At 41.4% G+C, this 25,125-nt stretch overlaps 1 protein-coding gene across 5 annotated transcripts in view; it reads left to right on the forward strand.

The window, feature by feature from the left end:
• The first annotated feature begins 821 nt into the window (after positions 1–821).
• Positions 822–25,125, forward strand: part of AUTS2 (activator of transcription and developmental regulator AUTS2) — a 1,241,040-nt gene continuing 1,216,736 nt past the window's right edge. For 4 of the 5 annotated variants that reach the window (XM_056137725.1, XM_056137727.1, XM_056137726.1 and 1 more), the window contains exon 1: positions 822–1,170. In XM_056137725.1, coding sequence (XP_055993700.1) covers positions 862–1,170 — 309 coding nt within the window. In that variant the 5' untranslated portion in view covers positions 822–861. The remainder of the gene's footprint in view (positions 1,171–25,125) is intronic. The other variant, XM_056137729.1, reaches the window with a different exon arrangement.

Here is a 25,125-nt window from a genome sequence, read left to right on the forward strand (position 1 = left end):
CAAACCCCCCTGAACTGCTCCCGCATCCTCCTTCATCCTCGTCCAGCGCCCGCCTCCTCCGGCCCGGCCGGTGTCGCCCTCTCCCCTCCGAATGGTCGCCCGGCCCCGCCGCCCTCTCTGGGGGGTCTCGTGCCGGTCGGGTCGCGCGCCAGCCGCCCTGGGCGCCTCGCCGAACAATTTGGGAGCCTGCGAGTGAGTTTCCTCGGAGGCGTGTGCGAGCCAGCGAGCGGCGGCGGCGGCGGCGGGGGGTGTTCCGGCCCGAGGGGCGGGTGAAGTTCATTGCCCCCCACTTTCCCGCGGCCCTCTTCGGAACCCGCGTCTCCAGTGGGGGTGGGGGGGCAGCGCCGGCGTGGACGGGGCGGGGGCGCGGCGCATGGCCGCGGGGAGGGCTCCCCGGAGCCTCCCCGTCTCTTGATCAAAGCATTCCGCTATTCTGATTTATTGCCTGCTGGGCGAGTTATTATTATTCCCCCCCCCCGGCGCCCCCCTCGGAAGGAGACCCGTGCCTTCAGCCATTACTTTGCTCGGCGCGGCGCCCGGCAGCTCCGACCGACCCCTCGGTGCGGCGGGGAGCCCCGCACTTGGGCGCCTCGCCTGTCGCCCTCGCGGCCGGCCCCCTCCCTCTCTCCGCCCCTTCCCCCCTTCCCTTTCTCCGCTCTTTCTTCCCCGCTCCCTTCTTTCGGCCGCCGTCTCCCCTCGCGCCCGGCTCGGGGCCGAGGGAAGCCGAGCCCCCCCTCGGGAGGAGGGAAGGGCTCGTGTCAATTTCTCTCTCTTTTTTTTTTTTTTTTCCTCCCGTGCGGCCGGAGCCGGTGGCTGGCGGGCGGGCGGCGGGCGGGGAGACCCCGGCGGCGCGGCAGAGCCATGGACGGCCCGACGCGGGGCCATGGACTCCGCAAGAAGCGGCGGTCGCGGTCGCAGCGAGACCGGGAGAGGCGCTCCCGGGGCGGGCTGGGGGCCGGCGCGGCCGGCGGCGGCGGGGCCGGCCGGACCCGGGCGCCCTCGCTCGCCTCGTCGTCGGGCTCCGACAAGGAAGACAATGGGAAGCCCCCGTCCTCCGCCCCGTCCCGGCCCAGACCCCCGCGGAGGAAGCGGCGGGAGTCCACGTCGGCCGAAGAGGACATCATTGATGGATTTGCCATGACCAGCTTTGTCACTTTTGAAGCGCTGGAGGTAAGGGGGACCCCCCTCCCCACCCCCCCACCCCCGTTTCCCCTTTATGCGCGACCCCACTCGGCGGCGCCCGGCTCTGCCGCCTCCCGCGCCGCTCTCCGGTCTGTCTAGTGGGTCTGTCGGTCTGTCGGTCTGTCGGTCTGGCGAGGCGGAGATCTTATTGTTGGGGGTGGGGGCGAGTGGAGGGGAGCCCGGGGCGCCGGCGGAGCCGCGGGCGAGGGGATCGCCGAGCCGTTTGCTGCTCTCCTGGATTTGTGGCACTCGTTCGCCTTTCCTCTGCGCCCCCTCCCTGCACCCCCTCCGCAGCAGATGGGCAGAGAGAAAGGGGTTCAGGCATCACAACAATGCGCCCCCCTCCCCGGAAAGCTCTGCCCCCACCCCATCCTTCTCTCCCTCCCCAATCATGGCTCCTTGGCTGGTGGAAGTCGCTTTGCTGGGTTTGGGGCGCCTGTGGACGGTTCTCTGTGTGCTTTCGACAGAGCCATATGTCCGTGTGTGTATCGAGAGAGGATGTACCTTTCCCGGGTGTCCCCGGGTCCGGAGACGGATGGGGTTGTTGGTTGTTGGTGGTTTTTTTCCCTCTTTTTTTCGTGGCACTCCCTTCCCCTGTCTTTGATTTTATTTTATTTTTGCGATTGGGGAAGGGGGCGTTTTCTCCTGGTCGGGAGAATAGAGGGAGGGGAAAGAAGAGGAAAGGATGAAACAGCTCTGTGCTGTATGGAGCTCTGTTTCAGAAGGGGTTAATTATACCTACCCCTATACACATACACACACGTGTGTGTATGAGTGTGTGCGTGTGTGTGCGAGTGTGTTTGTACATGAGCAATTTGGTGAAAAGACAGAGAAAGGTACACCAGGGAGGACTGGTGGTAGGAAGGAATTAAATCCTAGCTGGTATCTGAAGGACTTGTCACCCTCTCCCTTTCCTTATTTTGCGTGTTTTCTTTCTTCTTTTTTTCCTGATTGGCTTTGTGCGTGTGTATTTCTGTGTGTGTGTGTGTTTCTTTATGCTGTGGGCACCTGCAGTGTTGATTTCCAAATGCACATTTTCCTGCCAGCTAACCAGCTTGTGTGTGTGTGTGTGTGTGTGTGTGTGTGTGTGTGTGTGTGTGTGTGCTAGGGGGTGGGGGTGGAGGAAGGGTGGCTAGAGAGAGACTGTCCAGAGGTCAGGGGGAAACTCTTCCTGGACAGATCTGATTTGGTGCTGGCATTGGTCATTGGCCTCTATAAATACAACCTGCTTCCCCCTCCCCCCTCCCATCCCCCTGCTTCCCTGTCCCCATCCCCAACACACCATACCAAAGGCTTTGAGATTCTGCAGAGTTGGTGTGGCTGGCTTAAACAAAACCAAGATAGCAGTTGGTTTCTGATGTGATGGTTTGAGGTTCCTGAAGGAAACTTTCTCCTTTGCTTTTGGGTTTTTTGCTCTTATTCTGGTATTGTTTGACATGCTCAAATGCAAGCTTTGTTAATGACAGCTTAAATCTCACATTCAGTAACTGTAAAGGTTTAGATCTCTGGTTCTGTGTATTTAGGTGTCAGACTTAAATATATGTATATATTTTTAAAAAGCCTTCTTGCAGTGGTGTTCTTTGCAGTTTGAACTGTCTTGAAGATGCTGGTGGTGGGAGGTGTCCAGTGGTTGGGGAAGGAAGGAGGGGTTGCTGGTGGTATTGGTAGCCATGGACTTGGATGTGAGTGAGTGAATAAGTTCCTCTTTGGTTCTTGAACTTGGTGCTTTACTGGCTAAAGTGAGTCTTAAGCAGTTGTTTTGAGCATTGAGATTCACCACTTATTAAGGTAATTCTAACTGTGACTTTAACTTTACCAAGGTGGGAGGTACAGTGTGACCTCTTTCTGTCTCATTCTCTCTGTATCTCTCTAGCTTTAAAATAGGAATTGAAATGGCGGAGTGAAAATACTGCCTAGATTTTGATTCATCATTGCTAGCTGGGCTTGGTTTGGAACAGTATTTGTAACAGCTGGTTACAAGTGGTTCTGCTTTGTGCTTGGTATTAGTGGCTACTGTGTGGCTGGTCCTTATCTGTGAGCAAAAAAGACCTACTGATTTCCATGAACATTTTTGAAGACCAAGTAAAGCTATAACTTAGGCAGCTGTTTTTGATGTTTTTATTTTTTAATAAATGGGTCTGTTGAAGAGGGGCTGACTAAAAATAATAAATTAATGACATTTCATTTCTTTATTTTTTCTGGAACTTTTCTGGATTTCCCACCCAGGCTAATTAGGTTAGCTGATTGCTACCTTCATAACTAAATATCACGTGTGTATCTCTGAGTCTAATAGGTCCTGATTTTTCAAAAGTTACCTTAAAACTTGATAGAAAAAATTAATATATAAAAATAGAAAAATATACCCAATTTTCAAAGACTACTGACTCATGTCTCATGTCATTTCCTCTGAATCCCATTTACTCCCTCTTTTGCAGATGTGATCTAAGAGAATTTAAATGTTTCTATATCTCTGAATGGTAAAGACTCTAAGGAAGAACCAACAACAAAAAGAAATCCAAATCCTCAAACACTAGTATCTCATCTAAATAAATGATTAACAGTTTCCTAATATCCGATATTTTGTTTCCATTTAAGAGGCTCAACCTTATAGGAAGACCATTTTAAAAAATGGTAAAGATTAACAATTGTGGGAACAAAAATCTTCATAAAGATTCCCTTTGGGAAATGAAAGATCCGTTTGCTGCTCTCACTTTAGTGGCCATCCTGTGTGGTTAAATATATGTGTTTAGAGATGGTGAAAATAAGACTATTCTGGTATATTACTGCACTCTTTCTGGAACATTTACTGAACTCATCAAGAAATATGAAAGCTTATTAGGATACAGGCAACTTAGGCAAAAGTGTATATTATGTGCTTATAAGTGATAAGGATTATTACAGTTCCTCAAAGTTACCCTACGTATAAGCTGTTTGTGTGCCTTCTGTTTAGAAATTAAAACAGTTGTCACCAGGTATTAAGGCTGTTTTCAATTATGATAAGAAATCAGAAATGTTGACTTGCAAAGCTAGGCAGGTAACTTAATGCTGGTTCAGAGCAGCAGAGTTCTGCCTAACTGTGGAGTAGCATACTTTGAGTGGTAATGGAAGCATTACTCATGATTTTTATCCTGAATAGCTGATTTCAGTCTCCCTTTTAAAGCAGAGACTCTAAACTCATACTGCAACATGGAAACAAATTTTTCCAGTCCAACTTTGGTTTTACTAATACTGGAGTGAAACTTGCTTAATGATCAATTTCTTTGTTGTTGAATTCTTATTGAAGATTATGAAAGCCTTGGGGGTAGTTTACAGGCAATGAAGACACTGGCTGGGGGAATTTAATATTCTACAGGGACACTTGTCATGAGTAATTGTGCCCTGAAGTTCAAGTATGTGCTTGTGAAGAGTCTCCTGATAGATGAGAGGGTAGGTGAGGAGGCTAAGGTTTAACTTGGTTCTCTTTTCAATAGCATTTGAGAAGTAGAGTCACCATTTGCATGGTGAATTGTTTATTTGGATGTTCTTTGAATGATAGCCTGAGAGTAATTGTCCCCAGATATCATGCCTCATTTATAAAAGGAAAACAAACAATATATCTCCCAGCTAACAAAGTTTAAACGGAAAGATTAGGGTCACCTTACTGGGCATGACTTAGATGTGCTCACAATATAACTTTTTTTTCACAATATAACTTTTGCGATTATTTGGATTTCTCTGCAACCTTGCTTAGGAAGTTCTTTGAGCACCATGGCTGGAAATTTGACTTTACCATTTATTATTTTCCCCTTTCTCCTCTGTTGTCCTCTGGATCCTGGGAGTAACCATCTTCTATACAGTTGCTCAAGAAAGTAAAGATGAAACTGGTGGCATTAGCAGATGTAGGTTTGTGAGAAAAAAAGGAAGACCCATTTCTGGTGATTAGAGGATGACACAACACTTTCATGTGATCTTTATTTCTTGGGCTTGCTCACATGTTAGTAGGCTAAATAGGTTGTTTAGAATTTGTTTTACTTATTACATTCAGTGTTAATAGACTTACATAATTTACTGTGGTCAGATCTCATTTATTCAGTTGTTTAAAATGCACCATTAATTATATTTGTTTTATCAGTCAGCAGGTTTTATGGAGTGCTTGATATGTGCAGGTAGTGTGTACTACCAGAAGAATAGAAAGAAACCTATAGTATGTACAGCACCTTTCTGTTTTGAAACAGGTGCTTGAGTGCTTAATGCTAAGAAAGTGCAACAGGTTTTTGGAAAAGGGGTAGTGGAATAAGCTGAAGTGTAAGAGAAGACTGTGGGGGAAGATAGAACTTGGAAGGTTGAAGGATGTGTGTGGACAGAAAGGGGATGAGTAGATGATGAGGAAATCATCCTTAAAGGGAATAGTGAAGGAGGCACTGAAATAGACAAGTGAGATATTTGATGAATACTTGGGGGGGGGGCAGGCAAGGAAATTGTACAAAGTTGTGGAAGTACAGTGTACTAGAGAGTTATTAGACTTGTGAAGACTCATTGTCCAGGTTTGACTGCCTAACTACGTTGAGTAATCTTGGGATGTTACTCTCTAAAAGAATGACTTTCTCTATCCAGTAATGGAGGAGTTTACAGTATTTTCCTAGCAAAGGTACCGAGCTGGAAAGAAACATAGTTCTGCCGAATGCCCACGGGTTGTGCTTCTTCTACTGCCAAAAAAGAAAAAAAAAGTTATTATTCCTCAAATAATTTAGGCATTTAATTGGTGAAATAAGAATAAGTGGTTGACTTGTCCTGCCAAAAGTGGGTTTTTATTTCTTGTTCTGCCAAAAGTCGGTTTTTATTATATGATTTTGAATTATTAAAGCCAAAATAGGTGAGGTGATGTGCTTAATTTCCAAAATTTAGTTCACCACAGGGTACTTTCAATACATAATTCATTGTGGGAGATGCTGCAAAGTTCCTTTCAGATCTGAGAACTTGGTCTGAGTGTAGAATAAGTGGGCTGATGAAAGGAACCAGAGAAACCTGGCACAGAAGTTTGAAGTTAGAGTAGAGGCTGCTGCTCAAGCAGGAGTTGCTGGGGGCATGTGAGTTGTAAATAATGGTGATTAGTGTCAGCTCCCTTTTCCTGCCTGGGGTCAGCTTTTTCACTGATTGTTAATAAACTTACCCTGAGGTGAATATTAGTGAGTTTTTCCTATTAATAGTTCTTTGAGTGTGGTTGGGCTAGAGAGATAGGACAGCGGGTAGGGCGTTTGCCTTGCACACAGCCGGCCGACTCGGTCGGCCCAGGTTCAATTCCTCCAGCCCTCTTGGAGAGCCCGGCAAGGTGCCGAGAGTATCTCGGCCCACATGGCAAAGCCTGGCAAGCTCCCCGTGACGTATTCAATATGCCAGACACCGTAACAACAAGCCTCACAATGGAGACATTACTGGTGCCTGCTTGAGCAAATCCCTGAGCAACGGGAGGACAGTGTATTGAATGTGGTATTAGTCAATCCTGATATCACCAAGCTTCTGTCTAGCTAATGTTTTATCCTCTCTAATCTCGTCTGATTTTACCTATTGCTGCTGTTTAACAAGCTTGGACAGAAGGTTAGGTGAGAAAGAAGGTTGACATTTATGCTAAAATAATTGTTTCAAATTATCTGTTCCCCCCCCCTTTATTTATGAAGGTCAGAGCCTTTCTTCCACCAGAGAACTGTTTTCATTGCATTTCTCACATTGTATCTTGGAAAATTTGGAATGGGATTTGCAGAGTTGCTGTTTTTCACTTCTGAAAGTGTGCATAGCTTGAGATCTGAGGTGTTTCTAAGTGATGAGAAAGTTTGCAGAAGTGTGAATAAAATACTTGGTTATAAATTAGAGTATTTTATAGTACTTTATGAATTTTGGTATTTTACTGTAAAGGAGTATTTATGTGAAAGGAGGCTGAAGCTAGTGATAAGATGATTACATGTGACTTGTGTAAGCTGAGCTGAACCACTTCATTTCTTTTGAAAGTAGGCAGGATATAAATGATTCTGCAAGTTTAAAAACTGAATCCCTAAGTTAGTGATTAGGCTTTGATTTTTTTTTTTTTTGAGAATGTTGATTTCTAGCTTTCACTCTCAAAGAAAAAAAAAGATGACGGCACTAGGAATAGAAATATAGCTCAAGTGGTAGTGCCTCAGAGACTTTGGATTTGACCCTTAACATCACATTCTTGGACTTCCAGGACTACTGGGTATGGTCTCCACAACAGCACATCATCACCAATAAAAAAGGTGAAAATGTGTTGAACACAATTCAAAGAGGGTTATCATATGATAAAATCTAATATTCTTCTATAAAGTTCTGTATACTGTCAGAAGTGGTGATTATTTAGCTTGAAAGCGTGTTAGATTAGAAATAGTCTCCTGATAGGGACAATAATATTGATGATTGCTGTTAGGAAAAATTTAGGTCACATTTGCTATATATATATGATTTGGATAAAATATCTCTGGCACCCCCTTTATTTTTCCAGAGGTAGGAGCTCCTAAGCATTGCCCAGAGGGCTGGGAGTTCATTCCCTATGACTGTTGGCCAGTCCAGCTGTTTTTTTCAGTGCTCAAGAGACCTCCAGGATTACACCCATCGGTACCAGGGTTTGGACTCAGGGTCTCATGTGTGCAGAGCATGCACTCCACACCTTTGAGTTATCTCCCCGGCCCTTCTATAGAACTTAGAACTTCCATTTTTCTTTTTGAGGTGAGGGGTACATACCAGTAATGAAGAGGGCCTATGCTTGATTCTGTTCAGAGATCACTCCTGGGAGTGCTTGGAGGACCATATGCAGTCCTGGGAATCAAACTAGGGTTGTAGCATAAATAATTACATATACTGCAAGTGCCTTCCCTCCTGTACTATTTTTCCAGCCTGCTACAGCACTTTTTAATGGAGTGTGTGCACATACATGTGCACACATTTCCTACTTTCAGAGGGTGAAGAAATGGTGAGTTAGTTTTTTGTATATTATGTTTTATATATTTTTATAAGTATATTTTATTATATATTACTCTGTTTTAATGGTGCTCAGTATACTAAATACAGCCTAACATTGTAAAAGTGTGTCATGTTTGTTTGTTTTTCCTCCTTAGGAAAACTCATTTTTTCTCAGGGTTTGGATTAAACCAAATAATCTGTAGATACAGCAGACAAAATTTGGTAATAGGATAGCAGCTATTCATATGAGAAAGTTCTGGGGGGAAAATCAGGTAGATTTGAAAACTCAGATAATTGAAGATTGGGAGGGTAATATGGTAGTTTGGTGAAACCCAAGACTTTAGAGGAACACAAATAATTTAGGGGGATTGGTAACTAAGTCAGACTGTTTTCTTTATAAAATATGTACCTGTTTCATGAATAGGTGAATGTAGATACTGACCGTAGAAGGGGAATCATTGAATTTAAGACTGGTGAGACACACACCACTGAAAAGAAAACTTTTTATGCTGTTAGTAACTAAGGAAAAGGAGTGAATTCTAGTGCCTGGATTGTTTAGCACAACACTAGGCAATTACAGGCTTCTGTCTCAGTCATCCTCAGGTTTCTGATGCCATCCTTTATAAGGGATCTGAAATCTGAAATCATATATATTGCTGCCTACTTTGAAAGTATTTATTTCACATATTCATATGTATGACAGTTTGATCTTTGGGGATCCAATTTGATTCTCCTCCTGCCTGCTCCTTCCTTACTACACTTTTCCTTCCTTCCCTCCCCTTCCTGAGATAGAGCGATCAAAATAATATTAAAGTTAAGGTTAATAAAGGGTAATGGATTTAAGAAGTGGTGGATAAAATGTGACTTTGAATTTCAGTGAGTCTATTTGAGATATTCTGATGTTGGTGTTGTGAGGAAAAATTATTTGCCAGTTTTCTTGAGAATTGTTAGAATAGCTCATCTGATTTCTCATTCATATCTGAAGACTAATTAGTGTTTGCTCGAATAGCACAACTTACAAACTATATACAGATATAGTTTAAAAAGATTTTGTTATCTCAAAATAAGTTTTAAAGATTTTATATTATTTTAGCCTCTCACTGTAACTCATACCTCCTTTTTACCTCCTTGGTAGCTTCAAATTCCTCAAAAGTCAAAGTTTCATAAATTACAAGTCTCAGAGGAGAAGAGGAAAAAACCCATAGTTTGTAGGTAATGGAGTATAGTTAGTAAAGGTTGGGATTCATTCTTGGCAGAAAGACTTCAGATTGCAGCTCCTGTGAGATTGCTATTAACTGAGTATTTTGAAATCACCTGAGTTGGATACAGAAGGTCAGTCTTTGAAGACAATTAGTTGTTCTGGGTTATACAGATAGAAATCTGATTCTTTTAGCAGTAGTGAAATTCTGAATCTGGGACAGAGTTTAAGTCAAGTTATGAAAATACCTGAAAGTTGTCATTTTCTTTGTTGTCCCCATGCCGTCCCTCCAATATGCACAGCTTCAACAAAGCATTAAAAAGTTTTGCAAAATTTCCCATGGCAATGATATTTTAGTCTTTTGAAAAGAGGAAAGAAGAGGATCCAGTTTTGCTATTAATGTTTGCTGTCGACATTTGCTTCTTAGGATCTCTATTCAGTTATGCTTGATGGACTTAGTGATCCTTCCTCATTATGATGATCAGTTTGGTTTTTTGTAAAAATTACAGGTTTGAGATTAATATGTGAACAATGTCTTCAGATGGTGTTATCCTTAAGGTAGAGACTCAGGGGCTAGGGATGTAGTTAAATCCATAGAACATTTTGTAGAGATCATGTGTGTGATCCCCAGCGTGAATTGGGGAGTGGTAGAGTTAGAAGCCAGCTGAGGTAGGAGTTAGGACCTCATTTTTCTAGAGCAGTCTTTTGTTTCTTTTCACTCTAACCATTGTAGTCTGATGTACTTTGTAAGCCTTGAGTGACATTGGAGATACCTCAAAGTTGTCTTTAGTGATGTAGTCCTGCCTCTCATTTTGCAAATGAAAACAATCCAGAGGGATTGATTGACTTGCTCAAGATTTCACTGGAAGTTAGAGACTCTCTATGAAACTCTATGAAACTAGGAGACTGCCTTAATCCTCAGTTCTTTGATTCCCTAGAATCGAGTGGAAGGAGGTTTTAAAAAGTGAGGATGAGCTTTGATTATAAAACACCTTGTGTGTCACCCAAGTGATTTTCTAATTGTTACTCAGTATTAAGATACTTGAAAAACACTCTACTTCTCTCTGTACCTTATTGGCCTTTCTCTGTACATTAGTCTTTTGAAATTCTCTTTTCATCTTGGTGATGAGGATGTAAAATAAAAAGTAAATACTAGGATGATGGTAGGAAAATTTCTCGTAATTGCATGTCTCATAGAAATACGAAGTGATTATCTTGGATATAGGTGACTTTAATGTGGCTCGCTTAAGCTCTTAATGTAAATGTTGATAAATTATTTCTTCTGCCTGGAAATCTAGAGAACCTCAGAGAACTTTGTCAGTATTGATAAAATATTTGAAACAAGTGAACTTCGGTGCATGGTTGAAAAAGAAAGACTCAAAATATTAAGTTCACATGGTGTGTTATTTGAGGCATCTTGCATGTTTTTATTGCTGAACCAGAAAATTTATAACAACTGTCGTGTGTGTATATTTATAACCATTCATGCAATGAAAAGAAGTTTTCATAAGATCGTAATAACATATCAAGATGAATGTAATTAAAACAGAAGCAGATTGACACCCTGAATTAAATGCAAACCATAAACCAGAATACCTGAACATTGTGCTTTACATGTTTGCTGCATGGGGCAGTCAGCCAAATATGCAAATAAAAAGACATTGATAAATTTCTCTGAGTGTGTATGTGGTTGCAGAGAACCTATTTTATTAATCTTTTATCAAGTATTATTTAGATATGCAGTGGCAATGAAATGTATTAGTTTTGCAGACCAAAGAACTTAGGTAGGAAATAATAAGCGGTAGGTATGATTGATATACTGTCTTATAAATAACACATGCAACTGACAAAGGGGCTGAGCAGTCTTTAGAAATAGGACTTCGTGTCATTAATAGAGTTGTTTAGCCAGGATATTTGAGTTGAACTTAAATCAGAAAGACTGCCTTTCATTTAAAATGCAGGCCTATCTCTGGTTACACTCTGTATTGAAATGTTGACAAAATTGGTGTAAATCGAATTTTTGGTAAATTGTATTAAATGCACCAGGGGAATCTCACTGTGTGAAAAATACAAGTTCTTTCACTCGTTTTAAAAATCAAATACACTATTCCTCTCTGCAGGATTCTGGGAGTTTGGTAGTGTGCCTCTCCGTAGATGGGCATTGCATACACTCTTCTTCATGTGTTGTTCCCTAAGCTCTGGGAAGAGAATGTGAGATTTGCATTTTCTGTTCAGGTTTCATACCTCACTTGGTCAATGCTTCCAGGAATAATTGGTGGTGATTTGAATAAGCCTGCATCATTCAGATTTCAGAGGTTAGTTTTCACATGCTTGCGAAGGAGGGCTTGTGGCTATGAATACAGAATATGATTTCCATATCTGTTCCATTGGGGAGTCCTGGCATGTCATAACCACTTCAGAGTCTTGATTGTACAAGCGACACCCTTGCTGTTATTTTTTTCTCTATGACAGTTCAGTTTTAAAATTGTTAAGATGCCAAATACAGGGCTGTATTGTTATTAGGGAAGTCGGTGACATCTGTTATATCTTGTTAACCAGGGGAGGAAAATGCTTTAATCAAAACATCTAATTATGCCCTCTTAACTGATGAAAGATTCTTTGGTAAATTTTTGGAATAGGCTTTAATGGAAGAGGCTAACCTCCGCAGGAACTGTGAAGTAAATTTATTCTTTTTATTTTGAAAAATACTTAGCCATAGAGACAAAGGGTGTTTTAGTTATACCAAATTGCTTTTTATTGTGTTAAAAATAGCTGTCTCCGAAGTTGTCTAAGCCAGTATGGAGTTTTTGTTTTTGTCCTCCCTCTCACCCTCATTGCATATGAGGCCCCAGAGGAGTCTGTACTTCCAGATGTGAGCCAGGAGGATATGTGATGGCAGAGGGCCACCTGGGGAGGGAGCAAATGATAATTACAGGTGAGAAACAGGGGGATAATTCAGCCCCATGCTGGAAAGTGCGATTTCACACCTGAATGTTGAAACCTGCTGTGTTAGACAGTTGTGTTGTTTTAAAATTAGTTTTATTAGTCTAGTATAGAAATGGACCAGATTGTTTCAGGTCACCTTCAGTTGAGGGAATGTAATTGTTTTTAAATCTTGTAGCTTCCTTGATCACTTTTTAAAAATCATTAAATATTGGGGTGGGAGGGGGGTATATTGGGGTTCTTGCTGGTGAAAAATAAGTACTGGTGAAGGGAAAGTTGTTTGATCATTGTATGACAGAGTCTTAAACCTGAAAGCTTTGTCACTCTTCCCACAATGAGTCAATAAATAAATATAAAAAAATCATTAAATATTTTAGCACTCTGGCATTTCATTTTGATTCATTCAGATTCAAAAACCTACCCAGTAAAGACATTCTTGTATTTATCTCAGTTACAGAGCCTGGCAAGCTACCCGTGACGTATTCCATATGCCAAACACAGTAACAAGTCTCAAAAATGGAGATGTTAGTGGGCCCGCTCGAGCAAATCGATGAACAATGGGAGGACCGTGACCGTGATTTCTCTATACCTGTAGCTGATAATAATGATAATTTATTCAAAGATATGCTTTACTTTTATGCTTTGACAGTGCTTTATATTTCAGCAATGATGTTTTTATGGTTTGAGACCTTGGAGTCTGCCCACAGGAATTTTTAAAGCATTGACCATGACTCAGTGTGCCCTGTTGTCTTCTTTTGGGAGGGGGTGGTTCTTGATTTTTTATATGTTCTGTACTTGCCCTGTATATATCCTTGTAATATTTGAGGCTCTCAGAATTGTTACTTTTTTCAATTATCCATGCATAGTGAGTACTCAGTCAGTCTTGTAAGTTTCCCCAAAGATTTCATGAAAATAAATTTTTGAGAAGAGAGCTACTGTTTGTTGGTCAGTCTGTACCACATGTTGTACTCAACGTTTTACATTAATTTTCTCATTATAGCAACACTACAAAAACATGAATCATCCCAGTTTTACAGGTTAAAAACTTAAGCCCAGAGGTTAAGTAAATTGTTCAAGCTTAGTATGAGGGCAAGAGACGCAGGAAATGTGGCATTTTCTGCCTGACCTGAGAGCTTGTGTTTGTCACCTTTACCCACTCTTTTTAATGTGGATATGTTTTGTGAGAAGTAGCAAATGGTTTTCTAATAGATGACATTTTGTTCTCAGTTTTGGCTGAAAAATTGTCCTGATTTTTCTAGGTTTTGCAATAGGATGAGTGAGGAAGGGAGAGTGCCTTGTCTATGGGGAAGTTTTAAAATTTTCATATAAGAAACTGGAATTTTACAGGTGTTTGCGACTCATACAGATGTACACTTGTACAAATACCATGTGTAGCATATTTTTTCTTGACATTTCTGTTTTTTTTCCATTGTTCCCTTCTGCATATCCCCCCCTCCAGTTAGGTCTCAGTTATAAGATAAATTTGTAGTCTTTTCAATAGGCAGTGTTTATCAGGCTTACAATATTGAGGGTTACTGTGTCAGTTACTAAACCTCATAGTTAGCTTGCTGATTTCTCACAAAATCTGGATTATAAAATTGGAGGAGAGACTGGCATGTTCTTTCTTGGTTAATGTGGCTATAACTTTATTTTCTGCTATAGATTTCTAAGTATTTTGTTTTGTCTGTTTTTAATCTATTTCAGATTCTGTTGGCAATTAATTTGATTGTAAGTCAGACCTATTGCCAGGTTTTTATTTATTAATTTTTAACTCCAGACTTACTGTTGAAGCAATATACTAAATAGTTCTTTAGTTTTCTTGATGTATATCACTGTATCACTGTCACTCCATTGTTCATTAATTTGCTCGAGTGGGAACCAGTAACGTCTCCATTCGTCCCAGCCCTGAGATTTTAGCAGCCTCTCCTTACTCTTAATTACTTTCCCAATGGTATTGAATGCTCTTCCAGGGTCAGAGGAATGAGACCCATTATTGCTACTGTTTTTGGCATATCTAATATGCCACGAGTAGCTAGATAGGCTTTGCTGTGAATAGTTCTTATACCTTAGTGATTTCCACAATACAAACATACTTTCATAGGTAGAAAAAGTCTGTTGGTTTTTACCAAAGATATAATATACACGTATATATGTACATATGTATATATATTGAAGATATCCAGTGACTCAAATAGTCCATTATTTTCTGTTTCATTGTTTCTTTTGATTATTCTATAAAAGGACATTTTTAAATTGTTCTCCCAATTTCCTCCATTTTGCTCTTTAGAGGTTTATTTATGCTCGAAGAATGAATGTAACCAATTCATTTCTAGTGGAAGTCCCAACCTGAAATTAGTGTGTATGCTCTGAGACTTTCTTCTATTCTTGGACCCAGGTAGCTCCACAGGTCATTCTTTAGGATTTCAGTTTTCACACCTGTCTGATGACCATCATTAGCCATGGAGAGGGAGGCCAGCGGGAGAAGCGAGGAAGAGAGGGATAAAAATGAATTCTCATTGGATTTGATATTTCAAGATTTCTGAGTATATATGAAAATCAATAAAGTTAAAAACTTGTGTGAAAAGTCTCTCTCTTTTTTGAAGATGGGTGATAGTTACTTCTTAAAAATCACCCTGCTGGGAGACATGCAATCTTAACCCTCTATCTGACTACTACAGTAATGTACTTTTGTAAATCTAAAATGGAAATAGAGTTCTGTTTTTAACTGAATTTGTGATCCTACAGAGACCCAAGTCAAAATATCTCCTTTTGTGCTTTAAATACAGCTATAAAAATCTGGTATATTAGATTTTTAAACTCATACTTTAAAAAGACATTCTCTTACCCTGAGTTTTATATATTTGTATAAAATATGAGCTGTAAAAAATAGAATACCTCTACGGCTGGTCTTATATTATATTGTGAATGATTAAATGGGAAATGTGTGTTTTAAAAAGTAATCCCCTTCCCTTCCCTTTTTGTTGTTTTGATTTCCTGGGATTGCACAATATACTTAATTGCAATGTGCTAGAAGTTGCACTTATTGTGGAACTGTGGATTACAATGATATTACCAGTGATCACATTCAACATTGCAGAACTGGGGATTTAACTTATGCTCTAGCACATGCAAGGCAGGCATTTTACCACCAAGGCAGATCATAGGGCACCATCCAGTATTTTGTTGTTCTTGACATTTCCATGTGTCTTTCCGTCTCCTTGTGTTGGTTTGTTGTGATGTTTTCAGTTAAGGAAATATAAGGTGAATATGGGATGGTAGAGATGGGTGTCACTCTCACTTTATGCAGTGTGTATCTTCTATTGTATACTGAAGAACATTGTTTTAGCATTCTTGTTGTAGATTTTTACATCTGCTTCCCATATTTCATATGTACTCTTATTTCATTTTAAATGGTGTACCTGGGATTTAGGACAAAGAAATATGTATGCTCAGGCTGATTTTGAAATTACGTTGTTAAAATACAGCCCATATGGCCATTGTAAAATGGTTAGTACTGCATATAATTGCCTTCCCAATGATGTGCTTTGTCATTACTATCTCCTAAGAAGCACTCCTGTAGCATACTGACAGCAGTGGCATCATTAGAAAACATATGGACATGTGAAGGCATTAAATTGTCTTTATTTTAAGGATTAGATTACATTGTTAGGAATGGGTCACTACAATTTAATCAGTAACTCTTGCTTTACTTCATCACTGCGCAACTGTTTGATAGAGATTTACAATGATTCTAAATACTTATTTGTTGATAAGTAATATATATATAATATTATATTATATATTATAATTATAATAAATATATTTCATATCTTTCCAATAACTGTGAATTTTTTTAGTTATGCAAAAGTTAGCATTACACAATTGTAGCTAGTTTACTCCTGGAGTGTTTCTTCCAACTGCTTATGCCTTGTGTAGAGTTCTTGTCTAGCTTTATTTCTTTAGGTGTAGTTTTTCGGAATGTAAGCCTAAAGCAGACTAAGTCAAGCAGTCATTTAGATGTCGAAAAGTACGAAGTTGTGGAGTAAGTAAGCCACCAGGTGGCTGCCATGTTGCTCATGTTTATTTTATTTATCTGTCTCAATGAGTCCTCCATTCTTCTTTATATAAACAGTGATGTTTTTACGGGCACAGGACTCAGTGGGAGGTCTTATATGCCTAGGGACCACAAGAAATAGGGTATTGAAAGAGACCCCTTCCTCCAGATATTCATACTATTTGGTTAAAGCTAGCTTCATCTGTATCTTTGGATGCAACAATACTCAACAATAATATGCTTGGGCTGGAGCGATAGCACAGCGGGTAGGGCGTTCGCCTTACAAGTGGCCAACATGGAGTTCGATTCCTCCGCCCCTCTCGGAGAGCCTGGCAAGCTACCGAGAGTATTGGATATGCCAGACACAGTAACAACAAAGTCTCCAATGGAGACGTTACTGGGCCCGCTCGAGCAAATCGACGATCAACGGGAGGGCCTTTACCTTTTTAATATGCTTAGAGTTTTAAGGACCTTTAATGCAGCTGCCAGTCAAGAGTAAGTAAAATCACAGTGTAAATTCATGCATCAAATTTAAATTTTCTCTTTGGAGTTTAATAGAAATAATGAGAACTTGGAGACTTTAGGAGCAGAAGTGGCTTTGAAGACACTATAGGGAACAACCATGACCTCATTCAGTTAGCACCTTTACTCATACATATTAAGGTAATATTCTTTTTGGAAAGGAAAAGGTCTCTTGATTATTTTTTGTCATTTATTCATGGGTTATTTATTGATAGTTTCTATACTATGCAAAGGGGGGCTATAGAGAATAGAGAAGTAGGTGTCTGTTCTAACAACAGTTATATCTAGCAGGACTTGGGGGCATACAGTAAATAGTAAATAATTATTATGCAGGTGATGAGAAGTGTTTAATTTGGCGTAAAGATATGATGGTAAAATCTAGATCCTATGTTCTTACTTTCCTAACCATCCTTATCATTCCATAAGTGCAAGGAAGAGATTGTGATAGGAAGATTCAATAAAGTATGCCATGCATATAAATACTCAAGAATATAGGTGAAAGTCTCTCTGATGAAGTGATATTTGAGTAAAACTTTGAAGGAAGTAAGAAATGTGGACAGCCACAGTAGAGTATTTCTAGAGGGAAGAGCAAGTCTGAAGGCTGTGAGGAAGAGGTAGCTTGGTTTGTAAGTGTAGGAGACCAGGCTGACTAGAATGGCACTCTTGAGGAGAGAAGCATACAGTGGAGAATGGCATAAAGGAACTTTGACTTATATACCATAGTTATTTGAGAACCTAAAGGACTGCAGAAAAGGGCAGGGAGATAGTTTAAAGGATGTGGGCCCATGCTCTGCATATGGGTGGCTTGGTTCAGTCTCTGGCAATGCCTCCTGGTGCCTTGAGCATCAGGCTGGGAGTGGACCCTAAGCAGTTCTGGATGTGGTCTCCTGTAGCTGAAAAACCATCTAAAGTTATAATCTTTGAACCTCTTTAAGAGCAGCCAGCTGGGACGGAAATGACTGAATCTAGAATTCACGTTACAGTCCCTATGAAATGTATTTCTTCACAAGAGGTTAAATACCCGGTCTTTAAGATTTGTAGGAGTATAAAGGCACTTGTGGTATGTGGAACTTTAACTTTGCTGAGTGTGAAAATCAAGACCAATTGAGTTGAGCTCATAAGCATGCAGGCAAGTTTCTTAACCCATGTACTTTTTCTCTGTACCATCACCAGTTTTGCCCGTAGCACATTAACTGTACTCTTTAATTATTATAGTTTAGGTCTCTGATTTTCCTCCTGCTATCTGGGACCCTGTGCTGGTTCACAGAAATTTCCTGTGGCTAAACCCTAAAAAGCAGCAGATGTCTCACCAATGCAAATTGTAATTTTATAATACTGGGTATAATAAATGATATATTATTCAGAGTTGTTTTTTGTTTCTATCTTAGCTTTCAGCTGGCCCATGAAATACTTCTCTTATTTTCCTTGGTTAGCGGTGTAAAAGGCTGAAGAACTGTGATTTAGGTCACATGGCAACAACAGTGTTAATGTTTATGGTCTTGATATACAGTTACCAAAGGAACTGTTCCACAAAGCACCACCAAAGTGCCCAAGACCCTGCATCAGAATTCAGTTTTACTCCTTAGTTCACCTTTGTCTTTCCTCTTCACTCCCCATTCTTCCCACCTCTATGTGGAATCCTGTCTTGTAATTCAAGACCAAAGGTTTGTCATTCTTTGTTGCTATCCATTACCTTCTTTCATCTCTCTCTCTCTATACCACCTATGGGAGTGTGTACCACCTATTGGGGTGTGTGTGTGTTGGTGCAGGGGGTGCCCAGTCTATCCTCAGATCAGTTAATGGCTCCCCAGGAGATTCTTTCCTCTGGTTAGACACTCTGTTTGCAGAAGGGTGTGCCAGTTTTTTCTCACTGGATTCTCTCAGATGCTTAGGATAGAGCCATGTGGTTATGAGCTCTGATCCTAGTCCTTATCTTTCATTTTCTTTTCTTTTGAAATAAACAGATTTTATTTGGAGGATTTTTAAGGTGTGGAGGGGGGAGAGAGTGAGAGAGAGAGTAACATACTCAAGAGAGAACACAGGCTTCTCCAAGGGCGGAGAGAGCCCCTACACTCATCCTAGCATTAGACACAAAAGCATGAAAGTACACATCTCAAGAGGGGAGATGCGGGCGACACATGTGCTCGGGCACCACATGTGCTCTGCCACGTGGGTGCAAGCAGCACATGGGCTCAGGCAGCATATGCACATCTTTCATTTTCTTTAAAAAAATTGAGAGAGAGATGTAACATAGTTTAAATATTAATGAGTGAGAGGAATGTGCTCAAGAGAGAATATGGACTTCTCCAGAGTGGAAAAAGCCAAGGATACCAACCCCCCCAATAAAAGAAATTACATATCCCAAGTTGAGTTGTAGGTGTGCGCCTTAAACTTTAGTGTGACCTGCTCACAGGATTCCGAAGGGTAATATTCCTGGTATTCTATTCTCGATAGTATCTTTCCTGACCTACCCTTATGAAGACTAGCAGTGGATATATTTATATATGTGCTACAGAGCATCTTAGAGATTAGGGTGGTGACATTAGAGAGGGAGCTGCAACATTCAGAAGTGTTGGGAAGTACTCTTTGTTTACAGTAAACTGACAGTTACTATAAAATTACCTTTGGAGACAAGGGGTTTCATTTAGAAAACTTGGAGTCACACACATGTGTTTTTTTTTTTATGTAGGAGTATTGCTATTTATTCAGCCAATGATTAGGCTGATTGAATTGGGCATGAACTCTGCATTACTTTTTTCTTTCCTTTTTATAAATTTATTTATTGCATCACCATGAAAGCAGTTACGAAGCTTTCGGGTTTAAGTCTCAGTCATACAATGATGAAACACCCGTCCCTTCACCAGTCCCTATTTTCCACCACCAAAAACCCCAGTATACCCCCATCCCAAACCCTCCCCCTAACTATGGGGCAGGTGATTTCCACATTTCTCTCTCTCTACTTTGATTACATTCAATATTTTGACACCAGACCCACCATTATTATTTGGGATTTTACCAACACTCAGATCTGCCAAAAAGGCAACCGTAGACAATTTGTTTTCTGTTGCTGATTATGAATAACAAATGATGTCATGCGGCTGCAGTAGTGGCCACACGATTTCGGAGTTCCGAAATTTTAACAATTAAATCTGGAGGGATTTCTGTCAAAACCTGCTGGGTTCCGATATTTGTTCATGAGTCTCTGGGATGTGGCCATTAAGCAGCTTGATCAGGAGCCAGGGAGGCCTTTGGTGGGTGGCGACCAGGGGTCTCGTTGGGGTGGGGCGGAAAGGGCAATTCCACCCCCATCCCATAAGACCCCACGTGTCTCGCCACTATGGGCCCAAACCTGACTGTCCAGTGGCCTCTGGAGGATGGCAGCCACCAAGCCACCAAGGGGAAGCAGGTGGAGGGACAGCACCCTTTCCTGCCTGGGGTGGCCTGGCACTGGTAACCTACTCCGGGGACCAGACGCAATTCTGCTGAAAGCAGCTGGGTTCTGAGATCTGCCTCTGTGTCTCTGGGGTCATGGCTATTAAGCAGCTTGATCAGGAACCAGAGAGGCCTTGCCTCTGATTACATAACTGAGCCGGAGGTGGTTTGGGGGTGTGTCTCCCACTTACGTAACTTTTGGCTGTTTACTTTCTTGGTAAACTTGGCCCAAGTTGTTGGGGTCTGGCACATAGGCACAGCAGCAATTTTGGGGTTTCTAGAAGTCTGAAGGCACCATCAGGCTGCTGATGCACTCACCTCACAGGTACAGATTGACCTGCTGGTGACACCATACCCTCTCACAAACATGTTAATAGAAAGGTTCTGAGGTATTAGATGCTTGTTGAGGGTTTAGAGCTCTTCCCCGCCCTCCCCATTTCCCACACCTTCACCTGATAAAGTCACAGCTTTATCAGATTGCTCTGCCACCTAAGTGGCCATTTCTCTGTGAATCCATCTCTGACTAGTACATTTTTCAGAACTACTGTCAATACTCAATTGTGTGTGTACCCAGTTCTCTCCTGTGGACCTTACCTCCCTGGGACACCCACACTTATTCCTCTTTCATCCACTCATCTAGTCCATAAGTGATTACTAAGACAGGACCAAGTATCTCTTCTAGGCACTGGGAGAGTAAAGTGGGAGTGATGATGGTGGGGTTGAGTTACTAGCTTACATGATGAAAAAGAGCTTGAGGTTCATGAGAAACAACTTAGAGAAGATGCTTAAAAAGATGATATTTGGTTCTCTTTCTGCTTCAAATGGAGTTCCCTAATCAGAATTCTAAATTTATTTGACCTCATTCTTTTCACGATCACGATCATCCTGTTGTTCGTTGATTGCCTCAAGCAGGCACCAGTAACGTCTCCTTCGTCCTAGCCCTGAGATTTTAAAGTGCCATATTCAAGGTCCTTTCAGGGTTAGGAGAATGAGACCCATCATTGTTACTGGTATTTGGTATATTGGATACACCACGGGGAGTTTGCCAGACTCTGCCTTATGGGCAGGTTACATTTGGTAGCCTGCCAGGTTGTCCAAAGTAAGGATGAGATAAGATGTCGCGTGGCTGCAAATGCAGCCACGTGCTTCCAGGAGCTTGGCTTTATTGTCTCTGGGTCTTGGCCGTTGATGGAATTACACAGCATGTGTGTGTGTGTGTGGGGGGGGGGGGTCAGTTGGTGGGTGTGACCCCTGCCTACTGGAAGATGGAGGATCTGGGTGGAGGATGCTCAGCCCCGATTCGAGCAGGCTTGGAGATCTCAGCCCCAGGACCCGCATGCCTTTGTTCCTTTGCCAGTACCTTCATGCGTGTGGAGAGTGGACTCAGCATGGTTGTGGCTGGTTCTGGAGGTCTTCGGCTGCCGGAGCTCTGCTCGGGGCAGGGAGGGAAACTCAACCTGCCCCCCTCCAAGGGGCCCTGGCGAGGACAGCCGGGTGTGGGGGCAGGAGACTCTGCCATTCTTTTCAGGGAAAAAAAATTGCTTACTGTTGCAGGTGTTGTTTTGGGGCCACATCCTGCAGTCCCCAGGATTTGCCATGGCTCTGAGCTCAGAGATCACTCTTGGCAGGGCTCAGGCAACATTACAAGGCCAGAGAGAGTCCTACCTTCTGTACTACTCTGACTCCCAATCATACTGTTTTTATAAAAAAAAAATGGAAATTACCACCAGCCTTCCTCTTGATTGCACTGAGGTTACTACTTCTGTCCTGGGTGTTCCCTTCAGCCTGGGTGTTCCCCTCATCCTGGTGGTGGTATCATCTACATTAGAAAGGACTTCATTAGACCCAAGTCCAACTCTGTACTCATAAATGGGATTCCCTGAAGTTTAAACCATGTTTGAACTTAGCAAAATGGGTCATGAAAAGAAAATGAAATGTTTGAGAGGGGAAAACATATAGAGAATGAAGTCTGAGAACTTTGGGGTTAAATGGAGCGCGGGGGTAGGGGAGAGCGGAAAGATATGATTTTCTTGCTGGATCACCTGCAGACATGGTTTTTGATCTTGTATGTGTGTTGGTGGGGAGGTGGGATGGAGAGTGAGGGTCCCCGTCATGTGAAAGGCTCTTTATACCTGCACGCTCTTTTAAAATAATCATCAGCAATGGTTAAAACAACAGCAACAACTATTTGTTTTTTGAAACAGTTTGAGATTTGCTGCAATAGACTCCCTCCATCTAACTGCCCCCAACCCCCAAGTGGGGGTTTCAGTGTGTGAAAGAGTGATTTAGGAAATAAGATTTTTAAAGAAAATTTTGTTCAAAGGATAAATTAACTTTTTCTAGATTAGACTTTCCTGTTGTGTTTGGAAATCAGTGGAACATCTAGCATGGTATGTACATGTGAAGTGTTCAGCACTTGTGTGGCTTCCCAAATCTTTTGGCTTGTGAATTAGGAATTGCTGAGTGTTCACTGCAGTTAAGACGGTATCAAACTCATATTGTGGTATTAGTTCTTTTGGTTTCTCCTTTGATTAGAAAGGACACAAAAATACTTGTTTGTCTCCACTATCCGCTCAACATGGATATATTTGACAATCATGAGAGCTAGCATTTGTTTGTGTCAAGTATTATTCAAATCAAATAAACTCATAATCTTCACTCAGCGATCATATTGCTATTGTGATCCCTACTTCGTAGGAAAGGGAACGGTTGAAGAATTTATGAGTAAGATCCCACAGTTTGTATGTGCAGTAGCTCTTTTCTTCTGAATTAAACCACTGTACCTGAATTGAAACACTACTTTCAGAGCACTAAATATTGAATCTTAAGTTTTTTTCCTCCCCATCTCCAAGTTAATGGGGGTATTTAAAACACTCTCCAACCCTCTGTGAATGTTTTCAGGGGTGTTTATGCACTGTATTATATGAGAAAATGATGTAGATAATTATGACTGTTCTGAATGGACTAGTAAATTAGTGGTAGGACAGGGATAATAGAACCTAGGCTTTCTCACATTTAAGCCCATGATTTTCTCATTGAACTGTCATTTCTAATTGCTTTCATTAATATTTTAAAAATCAACTTAGATGGGGTTGGAGTGATGGCACGGCAGGTAGGATGTTTGCCTTGCATGTGGCTGACTTGGGTTTGATTCCCAGCATCCCATATGGTCCCTCGAGCACCGCCAGGAGTAATTCCTGAGTGCATGATCCAGGAGTAACCCCTGTGTATTGCTGAATGTGACCCAAAACAAAAAAAAATAATTATTAATCGATTTAGAATGTTTAAATTTAATTTATCACCCTCCTATAGCACTGTCCTGTACAGTGATGAACTAAATTAAAATATCTAAACATTGCAAGATTTTGCCCTGGAGAGCAGGGTGTTATGTATTTTAGAAGCCAGTATTTACCCATGGGGTTATCTGACCTATTCTTGAAGATGTCTTTGTAGTCTTTGGTAAATTTAGTTAAAAGTAGAGATGGAGGTCTGAGTGATAGTGTAGTGGACAGGGCACTTGCTTTGCATAGGCTCACATAGGTTCAACCCAGGGCACACACATAATGGTCCACCAGGCATGGTCCCTGAGTGCACAGCCAGGAATAAACCCTGATCACCACTGGGAGTGGCCCCCAATCAAAACAAAATAAGTGGAGAAAAAGGGCCAAGAAATAGCTCAAAGTGTTAGAGTGCATACTTTGTATTTCAGAGGCCTGGACTGGTTCTCTCTATCCCCAACAAAAAAAGAAATTAAAAAGAGGAGAGAAAGTATTGAGAGAAAGTCTCAAAACCACCTTGAACTTGGGGACTATAGGATGGGTGGGTTGTTGTGATTTTATTATTTTTATTTTTTTAAGACTTAAATTAGTATCCTACTTGAAGTAAGAGTAAAAAACAGCTTCATGAAAAAAGAGGGTCTCCATGTGAATTTTCTTTGACTAATTTCATAAGTTAGATTTGAAAGAACCATCTTAATTCTTAGGGTTTGGGCTTTTTATTTCTGTTTGTTTTTCTTTTGGTCCTGTGATTCCCTTTGTTGTAACCTCTTTCTTCTATTAATGCTTTGTTTAAAAACACATTCTCTGGTATTCTAAAACAAATTATCCAACAGGTCCCTGATTGTACTTTCAGATTAAAGACCCCAGGGGTAGTGCTCTTTCTAGCTTGGAATTGTGGTAGCCTATGCATACCCAAGAGCAAAATTCACTGTACTGCTGAGCTTCCAACCCAGATTAATGTGTTTATCTACAGCTAGAATATAAATTTGAAAGGAAGTTCTGGATTGAATTTAACCCTTCAAAGGCTCCTAATCCTAGGTGGTCTGTAGATAGGTATAGAGTTTGATCTGAAGCTAAAAATTGTGTTTCCAGTTTGTCTATTTTAGACAAAAAATTTTTGGTCATGCCATTAAACACTGGAGATCTCAGTCCTTGAGTACTTGTAATGATAGAACATGGTTGGGCTCCCATACTTGAGTGGAAAGGCACATGCTCAGATTCTGCAAGTCCCATGTGACCTTAGAGACATAATTTGATAGTATTTTTGGAGCGATAGCACAGCGGGTAGGGCGTTCGCCTTACACGCGGCCAACATGGCCGACCCGAGTTCGATTCCTCCGCCCCTCTCGGAGAGCCCGGCAAGCTACCGAGAGTATTCGATATGCCAGACACAGTAACAACAAAGTCTCCAATGGAGACGTTACTGGGCCCGCTCGAGCAAATCGACGATCAACGGGAGGGCCTTTACCTTTACCTTACCTTTACATTTGCAGTGTGAGTTCCTTAATAATTATAATTTAAGCTTTTCGAAGGAGGGACATTGTAGTTGTGGAAAAATATTCACAAAAGCC

This window comes from Sorex fumeus, unplaced genomic scaffold (assembly GCF_029834395.1).
Source record: "Sorex fumeus unplaced genomic scaffold, SorFum_2.1 ptg000126l, whole genome shotgun sequence".
NCBI classification, from domain to species: domain Eukaryota; kingdom Metazoa; phylum Chordata; class Mammalia; order Eulipotyphla; family Soricidae; genus Sorex; species Sorex fumeus.